Source organism: Carassius auratus, unplaced genomic scaffold (assembly GCF_003368295.1).
Source record: "Carassius auratus strain Wakin unplaced genomic scaffold, ASM336829v1 scaf_tig00005670, whole genome shotgun sequence".
Taxonomy (NCBI): Eukaryota; Metazoa; Chordata; class Actinopteri; order Cypriniformes; family Cyprinidae; genus Carassius; species Carassius auratus.
In genome coordinates this window covers 115,029-128,471 of record NW_020523687.1, presented here as the reverse complement: position 1 = coordinate 128,471, position 13,443 = coordinate 115,029, and the positions used below count along the sequence as shown (strand labels likewise).

The 13,443-nt window shown below is 35.6% G+C and overlaps 1 protein-coding gene across 1 annotated transcript in view; it reads left to right on the top strand.

Annotated features, from left to right (window-relative positions):
• Positions 1 to 13,443, top strand: part of LOC113071010 (GPI ethanolamine phosphate transferase 2-like) — a 135,461-nt gene that overhangs the window by 48,501 nt on the left and 73,517 nt on the right. Inside the window, exon 7 of the mRNA XM_026244390.1 lies at positions 8,051 to 8,268. Coding sequence (XP_026100175.1) covers positions 8,051 to 8,268 — 218 coding nt within the window. The remainder of the gene's footprint in view (positions 1 to 8,050; positions 8,269 to 13,443) is intronic.

Here is a 13,443-nt window from a genome sequence, read left to right as displayed (position 1 = left end):
TTGAGATCTGATTGATGAGGATGACATACCGCCGCTGCCCACTTTTGTCCTTCCACTTTCTATGGAAATGTAAAAATATGAGATTGTTAGAGGTCAGCTCTTCAGTTTCTGTGTGACGTACAGGCAGATATCACCTCACTTCACCCATGTCTGTCTTGCTCTCTTTGGGATATAGAAACTTCTCCATCATGCTTTGCAGCCTAATGAAGCACTTAATTAAATTGCAGATGAATTATTGTGATTAAGGGGAGAATCATTCATCTGAGTTTTTCTAAGCACATTGACCTGAAAGCGAGACGTCTGAAGTTTTCTCCTGATAACACTTTTCCCACGGTAACACGCTGAGAGCTGAAGCTCATGACGGCGCACCATTAAAATGCAACATGCAGCAGAACCCTGCGTCACACTAGAGATCTTGACCTGCTTTCCACTGTGTGTATGAAGCAGAGGCAGTGCTCAAAAATCTTCATACTAGCATACTGCAGTCTATAGTAAATACTGTATAGTGCATACATTTGTTTTTAAATCTTGGAAATAAATAAATGATGTTAATTACTAGTTACTTTTTGTGACTACTTTATATATAACTACTGTAAGCTGCACATTTGGCAAATTAAGGATGTCATCTGTGTATTTCATTTACTATGCACACTATACATAATGCATACTGTAAAAATAGTGATAGTGATATGATAGTGTGCCATTCCAAAACACCCAGAGGGGTCTCTTTTTGTGCCTTTTTCAGCACTTTCATCTGGAATGCGTTATGCATTATTATGCATTATTAAGTTTGATTTATCTATCTATCTATCTATCTATCTATCTATCTATCTATCTATCTATCTATCTATCTATCTATCTATCTATCTATCTATCTATCTATCTATCTATCTATCTATCTATCTATCTATCTATCTATCTATCTATCTATCTGTCCCTCTGTCTGTCTGTCTGTCTGTCTGTCTGTCCGTCCCTCCGTCTGTCTGTCCCTCCGTCTGTCTGTCTGTCCCTCCATCTGTCTTTCTGTCTGTCCCTCTGTCTGTCTGTCTGTCCCTCCGTCTGTCTGTCTGTCTGTCTGTCTGTCCCTTCATCTGTCTGTCTGTCTGTCCCTCTGTCCCTTCATCTGTCTGTCTGTCTGTATGTCTGTCTGTCCGTCTGTCCCTCCGTCTGTCTGTCTGTTTGTCTGTCCGTCCCTCTGTCTGTATGTCTGTCTGTCCGTCTGTCCCTCCGTCTGTCTGTCTGTTTGTCTGTCCGTCCCTCTGTCTGTCTGTCCCTCTGTCTGTCTGTCTGTCCCTCCGTCTGTCTGTCTGTCTGTCTGTCTGTCCCTTCATCTGTCTGTCTGTCTGTCCCTCTGTCCCTTCATCTGTCTGTCTGTCTGTATGTCTGTCTGTCCGTCTGTCCCTCCGTCTGTCTGTCTGTTTGTCTGTCCGTCCCTCTGTCTGTCCGTCCCTCTGTCTGTCTGTCTGCCTGTCCGTCTGTCTGTATGTCTGTCTGTATCTCTGTCTGTCCGTCCGTCTGTCTGTCCCTCTGTCTGTCTGTCTGTCCGTCCCTCCATCTGTCTGTCTGTCTGTCCCTCCATCTGTCTGTCCCTCCGTCTGTCCGTCGGTCTCTGTCTGTCCATCTATCTGCTTCTTTCTCCCTTCTCTTTCCTTGTTTTCTTTCTTATTTCCTGCTGTAAATATTCATGAATAATCCCCTTTATTCCAAGCTCATCCCAGCAGACACTCTGTTTGGCTTTTCTCTAACTCTCCTGCTCTGTGATCAATGCTGTGAATTAAACTTTCATTATTAAGCAGACGCCACTTTGTCTAAGAGAGGACAGAGCATTTTCTGAGAATCATCCTCACAGGCAGAGGTTTCTCATTGCCGTAACACCATTATGAATCTTTCAGCTCTAATATGTATGACTTTCAGCTGATACTATGGAAATAACGCTATGTTTCACTGTCATAACACTGTGTAACAGTTGACATGGATTCATGAGCTAATTCAGCATAATCATATAATTGATTAATCACAGCCTCGCTTATTTGTGTTATGACAATAGATCGTTCCAGGAAAGTGAATTCATTCATAAGAGAATAGATTGATGTGAAAACGCCTCTAATGTTCTGTTTTTACCCGCTAACACTCAGTAATTGTCCCATTCATCACTTTTTCACTGGGTTAACATGAGCTCCGTCAGCAAATCATGTTTTGGTTTATCACCTTTCTGTCTTAAGGGTTTAAGCAGACAAGATGCAGCAGATTAAGATGCAACATGGACGCTCAGGAAAAACAAAAACATTCACATGGCCTGGAGGAATGTGTGGCTTCACATACTATCTGTCCAAAGCAGCATGCATGATTAGAATTCATATGCAAGATGCACTGATCATGCATACTACTCATATAGTATATAAAGCCACATCCTGCAAAATCACAATAAGTTAAATATATTGTACTGTATGCCAAAAGTGCTCATATGGTAGATTTTCTGCTCACACTAAATATTACGAACAACACCATTGCTCTAAATTTTTTAGTTGCCATAGCAGTTCCAATTAATATTAAATTTTAAGGTAATTAATTTAGCATCCGTTAGTTATTGAGTGTCCATTAGTATCGTAAGGTAATTTTGCTTGTAATTTAATTAATTGTTTGCATCCAAACAATTTGCGACAAAGAGGCTCATTTTATAAAGATGTAATTTTAAGTGCATGCTTTTAGTATGTTATACAAGTATGCAAATGAGATTGCAGCCTATATGACTTCATGGACAGTTTTATGTGTTTTTGCATTAACATCTCAAAGTAATTTAGCTATAGGATTTAAGGCCATTTATTTTGTGCATTTAAACAGTTTGCTAGAAAAACTTTTGTAATTTGTGATTTTGTTTAATCGCATGATGTGCCAATTAATAAATTGCAAAGGGGGCAATAAATTAGACCAGAAAATGATTTTTTAAAGTCATTACTGTGTAAAATGAACAAAGCATTGAATGCAAAGGACAATAAATAAATAAATGAATAAAGTAGTTTTAGAAAGAAACATAAACTTGAAGCCTTTGGCCATAACTTTTTTTTTCGAGAAGTTGCATCTGAATTGGCATTTAGATGTAATTTACACATGAAACAAAAAGTTGCATGAATTTAAATTGCATGGGTTTACAATAAAATAATATTGAAATATTATTGAAAAACTAAAATTGCCAGTAGGTGGTGATTTCTCACTGTCCTAAAAAAGTGAGTCATTCAGTCGTTCATTCAACCGATTCCTTCAAACTGATGATTCATTCTAGAATATAGCAAGAGAGGTGCATCCCAATTTGCATACTAGTTATCTAACACAATTCTGAATAAAAAAACTTAGAATTGTGAGATATAAACTCATAATTGAGAGAAAACATTAGGCTATATTAGACTGTAATTTATTGTCGTCATGCATCATGTTCGTTAGCAACTGCTTACAGTGTGAGCTGATGCACATGGACAACGTACATATCTGGCCCAGGAAAAAGTGTGTTAAAGAATGCATAATTTTTTCCCAGTATTTTGTCCACACATATTAATTTATATTTAAAAAAAATGTCTCCACGATATGCTTTTAAAGAAATATTGTTGTATCGTTCTACAGCGCACATTCTATCGGCTGCAGTTCTGGCGCCGCTGTATCAGTATACTGTAATACGTGACATACAGTACATTTGGATCAGAGTTACTCTCACGGGACACTGCACTTATTCACAGTCACAAAAGTACATTATAAACCGCACAGTAAAAACCTTGTCAAACAGCGCCTGATTACTGATCTAAGTTATCTGTTGTACTAATACTATTAAAACACACAAGGTTTATGTTTAGACTCCAGTGTTAATTTCGTTGACTAAATATTTTCGTCATTATTTTCGTCACAAATATATTTTTGCGGACGAAAACGAAACGAAAACTAAAATAGAAGGCACTGATGGAGACTAAAACTATGACTAAATTGATTGACATTATCGTCAACGAATAAAGGACGAGACGAAAATAGACTGTGACGAAAATCAAATCAGCAGACGGGAGAGATGCGAAGAATGAGCAAAAGAACCGGCAAATCAGAACAGACTGCATGAGAGAAGAGAACCAATCCGAGCCTGACTTATTGAGACGTGAAGCGAAGGTTTTCAGTTTTTAAATGAGCTCCCGGGAAGTCGGCATTCGAAGAGGTGATGTCTAAAAGAGCGACAAAATGTCCACAGCTCACTTCACGTTTGACGACGAACAAAACAAAACAAAGCGTAAAGCACGCGGAGCGCTCATTCATGGCAAGAACACAACCAATTTGAAAAGACATTTACAGACGAGCCACCCGGACATTTTCTCAAATGTAATTTCACAACGATGTTCTTTTGTTTATTGAGCTAAGCAAAATTGGAAGACTGCAGTGCGTAGATGTTGTAGCATTAAATATTACGAACTGAAAAGTACTGTAAAATAGCCCCTTCTTCAAATTAGATGAGAGCACAATACTAATACGTAATATCATGATAAATACATTTGATTAATACTAATGTTTAGTATATTTTATAATGTTCTACTTGTTGACAATATCACAAATATTTCTATATTAGTCATGTGAAACGTGAATGTTCACATCCTATCATTATACATACAAATCTAGCAATATTGTAGTATTTAAAACATACAATATTGCTAGACAAATGAATACCTTATAAAATCTTGTTACTTTTTTTATCCACCTAGCTGCCAACTTATTAAATATTTACTTTAAATGTATGCACTTATTGTTCAGCTCAGCTGTAAGATTTAAGGTCCTGGACCTAACTTTATTTTTCTTTTATTGATGGTCAATTGGCAGCTAGTTATTGTTTACATTATCATGACAGTGTTTGTTGCTGCATAAAAGCTTTTGAATCGAAATAAAGACACAGTTGTGTTGAAATAAAGTTGAATTTGTGTTTTATATATTTTGGTTAAGTTTGTTTCCTATACCAGCTGTAAAAAATTGTCTAGTAAATCTGTTATTGATTTTAGTCTTATTTTAGTCGACTAAAATACCAAGCAATTTTTGTCGACTAAAATAAGACTAAAATTAAAACAAATCAGATGACTAAAACTTGACTAAAACTAAAAAGAATTATAGTCAAAAGACTAAGACTAAAACTAAATTAAAATTTTGTGTCAAAATTAACACTGTTAGACTCTATGTATAGTTAGTAATGTCTAAAATTAAAAGTAAACTGTTAAGAGAGAAATGGATGCGTGCCTGTATTTTAGATGCATGCAGCTCTTATAGGGCCAGAGCTAAACATGCTGCCAACTGTCATTAAAGAGATAGGTCATCCTGTATTAATTTCTTTCTTCTGCCAAACACAAAAGAAGATATTTTGAAGAATGTGGGTAACCGAACTGTTTCTGGTCCATATTGAATTTGATAGTATGAAAAAATACTATGGAAGTAGCTATAGTAGTGTTATTCACATTCTTCAATCTAACATTTATCTTCAGCAGAAGAAAGAAACTCATTAAGGTTTAAAGCAACTTTTTAGTAAGTAAATGATAGTACAGAATAAAAATAAAACACTTTTCATTTTTGAATGAATTATTCATTTAATGCTAATAAAAAAATGAAACACAAAGAGAAAAATCACTCACTACTCTTGATTTAAAAATGTTAATAATAGGAATCAATCTATATAGTGGTTTATTTTTATATTTGTTGATTCAGTTTCTTGAATGCTCCTGCTAAATATACCTATTGTACATGAAAATAAAACACATGTTTGTATATTAAGTGTATCTTTGTTCTAATTTTTAATAACAAAGATAAAACACAAAGATTTTTGTTTTCGCCCACTTTGGCCTAAACATCCACCATTCTTTTTTATGTTTTTGTTACCTTGAAAGGCTTTGTCTTTATAATAGGGAAATTAGTTTAGCTGTAATGTTCAGACAACTTGCAAAATATATATATTGCATTGGTCGATATGTAAATGAGATGTTGCGACTGTGTTCTACAATTTGTGCATCTTTTGTAATTCACCCGCAGAAATTTTGGAATTATGCTCTTGCGCTAATTTGTACTGTTTAGTAAATCTGGCCCTAAATCGACATCACTAATAAAGAATATTTAAGGTTATTCATTTTGTGTATGCAAACAGTTTGCAACAGAGTGACAAATTACATAAAGATGCAATATTGAGTGCATGCTTTTAATGTGTTATACATATACAAATGCAGCCTGTGTGTGTTCATCAACATGTTTCTATGATTTTGCATGCTTTGGAGAGTGTGAGCTTGCATATGTTAAGCCAGAGATGTACATTAAGTATGCAGACAACACATGCTTGGCTGGCGTGTTGTTGGTTTTGCATACTTAACGTGTTTAATGACAAACAAGGAGGTGATAGTTTCCTTAAAATTTGTCATTGTTATTCCAAAACTGATTTTAACATGTTGACTCTTTAACATGAGCTGACTTGCTGTACAAACTGTTTGTCTGTGTCAGTAGTTGAGCTGCAAGACTGTAGAAGTCAGCCGTTCATGCCTAATGTGTTTTAAATTGCACTCCCAACAATGGAAAACACAGTTGATCCAAGTATGCGACACAAACAGAATGTGTCTGTGTCATTCTACACAGCATCAGTTCTGTGGAGGATCAGAGCTCAGAGATGGCGAGAGACACGTTAGAAAGAGAGAGGCACAGAGCGAGACGGAGGTGTCCTGTAGTGAAGCTTCTGGGTGGTATGAGGCAGACGTGTCTGTTAGCTCCCTCTGAGATCCCGCTGTGAAGGCCCTTAGTGTCTGTCTGCTTTAAAACACAGCCAGCAGACACCTGATTCTTATGCAACAGCTTCCTCGTGGTGTCTTCATAATACCGTGGCTCTGTTTCAAAACCTAGTGAGCATTACAAGGCATTGTATGTGAAGGCTGTTCTGAAAGATAAATATGTTATTTTAAACACCTTCTTATGAGATCAGCATCACATTTATTTTGGGATGAGAAGGCTATCTTGCAATGCATCGCAGTGGGCTCAGTAAAAAAAAAAAAAAAACTCTAAATTTTTTTTTTTTTTCGTTTCTGATTTTACTGATTACATGCTTGCTAAATAATGCATTTTAGATTTTTTTTATTATTAGGTTTTTTTTTTTCCTCAGTGATTTTGCTGCCTATACAGGCTTGCTAAATAATAGCTTATAATAATAATAGTTTTGTTTTATTATATTATTTATTTCATGTAATTGAATTTAAATCATGTTTTTTCTCCCTGTTTTTGCTGCTTACATTATAATTGTAAGTTTTTTATTTATTTGTTTATTTTAAGTTATGATGATGATGATGATGATGATGATCAATTTTCATTATTAAAATTATCTTTTTTTTTCTTCACTGATTTTACTGATTGCATGCTTGTTAAATAATGGAAAACAATAGATAAACCGATTGTAATTGTAAGGGTTATTTATTTTATTTTTTATTTTTTATATATATTTTTTATGTCATTTAATTTAAAAATGACTGTTTTCTGCTTAAAAACATTTTTTCTCTCAAAATAGTAGGGAAAAAAACAATAGCTAGCAGGAGATAAATCAATTGTAATTTTAAGGATTTTTACATTCATTTGAATTTATTTATGTATATTTATTAGTTTATGTTTTATATTTTATTTTATTTGTATCTATGTAATTTTAAATACTTTAAATACTGTAATTTATTTTATCTTATTGTACAGTGTAATATTATAATTTAATGATTTATTTTGTCTGTATTTACTTTGTTATTGTTCCATTTAATTTAGTTTCAAATCAGTTATTTTCTCATATTTTTTGCTTACATTCTTGCTAAACCATTGATAAAACGATATGCAACAACAGATAAACTGACTCTTATAAGGTTTCTATAATATAATTTAATTAGCAGTCATGTAGAGCATTTCAAATCAGTCACTCACAAGGTTCCAGTTTAGCAAAATGCATTTGAAGGTAGTTGTCTATGTAGGTAGACAGCAAGGCAGTTAACAAAGTTACAGTCGTTCTCTTTCATGTGTTTCTCTCTCTCTGTCACAGAGGATGGTTACGAGCAGTTTCGCGTGGCAGAGAAGTCTCACGGAAGCTGGATGCAGCTCTATGTGGATGGAAACACGTCGGAGGTTTTGAACAACATGGGCAAGAAGGTTCTCAAACAGTATCTGGAGGCCCTGAAGGCCATGAGTTCAGCTCTGAGCAAACAGCTGGGCAAATACGACATGTACTCCATGATCATGGGCATGATCTTCACACTGCAGGTGAGATCCGTGCAGTCCTGAAGATATTTGCATCACTCACAGTCTAGTTTGGTTCACATCACACTAAGTATGCTGTCTACTCAAACTAAACTTTATTCAACGTTCTGGCTATAAAGGTCAGTCTGATTCATTCTTAAAGTATTTCACATTTTTAACAGGCAGGTTTTACTTCAGCTATTGTAATTTCACATCTATATTCAGGTAGGTTTTGGCAGTTCCACATCAGATTCGAACATTTGCTCCTTCATGTCTATCACTTGAAGTTATAGTGGAAACTAAAACATTTATCACTTCATAATACTAATTTCCTGGTGCAAAGTGACTTTGTAAGGTGTATGTTATGTGTCACTAAATTACACGTGAAAGCAGTTTTAACTAGTGATAAGAAAATTAATTATTTAGCAAGTTAAATCTCTTTCAGAATCTTCTGGCAGCCTTATACAGAGACAATAGTTCCTTTTTTACCCAGTATTTATAAGGAAATTTTGATTAAAATAAATGTGTCAAATATTATATAAAAGATTATATAAAAATACAGTTTTTTTTAAAGAAATATCTGCTGCTCACCAAGACTACACTTATTTGACAAAAAATACAGTAATAACAGTGGTATTGTGAAATTATATTTACAAACAAAAAAGTTTTCTGTTTGAATATGTTAAAATGTAATTTATTCTTGTGATCAAAGCTATATTTTTCAGCATCATCTCTCCAGTCTTCAGTGTCACATGATCCTTCAGAAATCATTCTAATATGCTGTTTTGCTGCTCAAGAAATGTGTATTATTATCAATGTTAAAAACATATATTGGAAATTGTGATTTTATGACAAAGAGAAACTGTGATACATTTTTTGCTGTATGTAGAATTGACATTGTGGTCCAAATTCCAAATATTGGAGAGGGTACCGTATGTTTCATTTGCCAATCAAATACATTATTTATTTACAATATATTGACATAATATCAATCATCGGTCACCTATACTCTCAATGGGCCTAATTCATGAAACATTCGTAAATAGATTAGAAAATTCTGAGTAATTTGCGCTTGAAACCGATAGTTTAACATGCGTATGTTAATGAATTCCAGTTATATGTAAATAGGGCGCGTGTGCACTCTCATTCACAATTAGCATAATCCCGCCTATCAATTAATGTTACAGCTATGCAAATTGTGTTTCCAGGAACGCAGTGGAAAATTCTGGTCTACTTTTTCAGGTTTGGCTCCAGTATATTGGATAAATGCAAAAAAGACTAATAGGCCATATGCCTAACAATAAGTATTCAATAACCCCCCCCCCCCCAAAAAAAAAAAAAAACATTTTTGCCAGCTGAAAAATATCAGGCACTTTTCTTAAAACGACCAGCTGGTGGCGCTTGAAAACGCTTTGGTTGCCATGATTTGGAATATCCTTGGCAGTAATGTTTTACTAGTATCTCATTTTGAAGAATATTACTGAATATTAAATGCAGAAAACAATAATATTAACTTCTCTGTTGTTGTTCACTTGTTGTATAAGTAGTAGGATGATTGGTCGCTGTAGTAGGCTATTTGTTCCATCCCTCTTCCATTGATTGGATGGCTGGGTAAAAAGTGACAGTGACAAGTGACCTCCCGCTCTCTCTAGTGAAGCTTACATGGACGTGACTAAAACTACAATTCATCGACTGGGTGCTATTGGCTGGCTCCAAAAGGGAGTCAGTCCCATAGACTCCCCATGTTAAAATGCCCAACTTTGCAGCAGAAAAAAAAAACATGTTTACAGCCTGATACAAAAAGTGGTTTTGGTCTATATAGCTAATTTTGCCCTTCATGACAACTGTGAGGGGGTGATTTTTTTATCCATCTAAATGTTATTAATCCTTAAATGTCTGCATAATTAAGGGCGTGACCACTTGAGTGACAAGTGGATTGCCGCCACTGTCACCACTGTTTAGCTAAGTAGGCGTGGTTTCAGGAACCAGCTCCCGCCTTTTTGCCCGTTTTGATTATCTAGGAGTGTCGATGACCCGCTCCACCCACTTTGAGCTTCAAAAACGCTCATCAGGAGTCTACGTTGTGATGTCATGGACACTACATCCATGTTTGTATACAGTCTTTGGTTTTACCCAAAGCTAAACAGTTTTTCAACTCTAAGCTACAAAAAAACTAACAAAAAAATTTAATTATACATTACTTATACAATTGAACCCATTGTTGCCATAGAAACTATATGAGTGCAGCTAGTTGTAGATTAGCTAAAGATTTGCGGATAAATGTGGAATTTAGCTGATGAGTTGTAACTTAAATGAGTTGTAAAAGGATTAAACATATCTGTATTTCTGGTAAACTGTAAATTTGTGGAAAGATTTCATTCGTTTTCTTCCTTTGGCCGATGATAAGGTGAATGATGGTGAGACGTGAGTTGAGAGTGGAGTTCGGAGGTCTTACAGTGGTGTGAAGGAGGATCAATGTCTGGGTGTGAAGGACTGCGGCCTCCCGTCTCATTTACATCCCTCACCCTGACAACTCATTATGAGCTTAATTAGTCCCTCTCTTCTCTGTAATTAACAATAAAGAGCTTGCCAGCCCTCACGGCGGAGTTCTGATCCAGCCTGGTGTGGGTTGTTGGAGAATCAGGGGAGCCCTTCGAAGTCTTTGGGAGTTAATTTCTCCAGGTTTTCAGTTTTGGATTTGGATTTTCACTGTTTCTTATTTCCTCAAGTCAACGTGAAATCAAAACTGACCCTATTTGCTTTCCTTACACAAATTCCTGTTTTGTGTGCGTGTATGTGTGCATGCCTATTTCATCATTACAGATTATTCCTGTAAAGATGTTTGCTTTATGTATTTCATTATCTTTTTTTAAATATGTGATAAGCAGCATTCCTTTGTTGGGAAACAGTGTTAACCAGTAGCTATTAAGCACTGTTTTAAAGGGATAGTTCACCCAAAAATTTAGATTCTGTCATTAATTACTCGCCCTCATAGCGTTCCAAAACCCTCAGACCTTCGTTCATCTTTGGAACACAAATTAAGATATTTTTTAATGAAATGTGAGAGCTTTTTGACCCTGCATAGACTGCAATATAATGGACACGTTCAAAGTCCAGAAATGTAGTAAATACATTGTTAAAATAGTCCATGATTGATTCAACTCAAATTGTGAAACTTGTGTATTAAATAAATTTAATGCATCAGAATGAAGTATTTTACGTCTTTCGTTTTTTTAATGTGATGATTTTGGCTCAAATTTAACAAAACCCACCAATTCACTATCTCAACAAATTAGAATATGGTGACATATATCAACACAAAACACATGCAAAGGTTTCCTGAGCCTTCAAAATGGTCTCTCAGTTTGATTCACTAGGCTATGCAATCATGGGGCAACCAACCAAGAGAACCTTATAAGGTTTGTCAAGCAAAATTGATTCAAGAACTTCACAAGGAATGGACCGAGGCTGGGGTCAAGGCATCAAGAGCCACCACACACACAGGTGTCAAGGAATTTGGATACAGTTGTCGTATTCTTCTTGTTAAGCCACTCCTGAACCACAGACAACATCAGAGGCATCTTACCTGGGCTAAAATACTGTAATTTTGACCAGTGGTCCAAAATCCTCTTTTCAGATGAAACAAGTTTTACATTTCATTTGGAAACCAAGGTCCTAGAGTCTGGAGGAAGGGTGGAGAAGCTCATAGCCCAAGTTGCTTGAAGTCCAGTGTTAAGTTTCCACAGTCTGTGATGATTTGGGGTTCAGTGTCATCTGCTGGTGTTGGTCCATTGTGTCACTGCACCCGTTTACCAAGAAATTTTGGAGCACTTCATGCTTCCTTTTGCTGACCAGCTTTTTGAAGATGCTGATTTCATTTTCCAGCAGGATTTGGCACCTGCCCACACTGCCAAAAGCACCAAAAGTTTGTTAAATGACCATGGTGTTGGTGTGCTTGACTGGTCAGCAAACTCACAAGACCTGAACCCCAGAGAGAATCTATGGAGTATTGTCAAGAGGAAGATGAGAAACAAGAGACCAAACAATGCAGATGAGCTGAAAGCCACTGTCAAATAAACCTGGGCTTCCATACCACCTCAGCAGTGCCACAAACTGATCACCTCCATGCCACACCGAATTGAGGCAGTAATTAAGGCAAAAGGAGCCCCTACCAAATATTGAGTACATGTACAGTAAACGTACATACTCTCCAGAAGGCCAACAATTCAATAAAAAGTTTTTTTTGTTTTGGTCTTGTGAAGTATAGTATGAAGTATGAAGTAAAATCATCACAATTAAAAGAACCAAAGACTACTTCAGTCTGTTCATTGAATTTATTTAATACACAAGTTTCACAATTTGAGTTGAATTACTGAATAAAAAAATTAACACTTCCACCACATTCTAATTTATTGAGATGCACCTGTAGTAAAAGTACCTAGTAGTATAGACGAAACCAAAATTTTCTTTTATCCAAACCCATTTCAAACAAGGTTATCTTATTATATCATTGTTACCTTATAGACTCAAGAATACATCCATTCCAGACACGGAAGATGCTCTGATTTAAATTTACAACATTTTATTTTACCAACCAAACATGTTAGTAGTCCACAAATCATTACCTTTTTCTGTGTCAGACTTATCTTTGTTTGTTGTCATCATCTAATGTCGCGAGCGGGGCTGAGGAAGTGACGTTGCCTGCGTCTGTTCAGTGCGACCTGATGCATCCCCTGAAGTGAGACAAAGGAAATATTGCTAAATAATAATAATAACGCGACTAAATGAGATGAAATAACGTTATAACATTTTGTTTCGTCTCGTTTAGGTCAATGAAAATAAAGAGACATTTTAGCATAGTTTTTATTTTGTAAACCACTTTTTTTTTGTTCTTGTTTTTATTCATCCACAATTAATATTGCATTATACATTTAATTATAGTCATCGTCTCGTTAGTCATAATTTTCATTGACAATAGCAACACTAGTTGTCACATCATAATCATTATTTTACTGCTTAGACCTTGAGAGAAAGTTTTTCTTTTTGCAACATTTGCCTTTTCAAAGTTAGGTTGATGGGTTGGTATATGTTTAGAGGACTGTGGCGCTACAAACTCTACACTGCAAGCACACAATTCAGCTACTCTTGCGGTGTAGATGCGGTATTAGAGTGTCAGCATGCTAAAACCCTCTCTGAGAA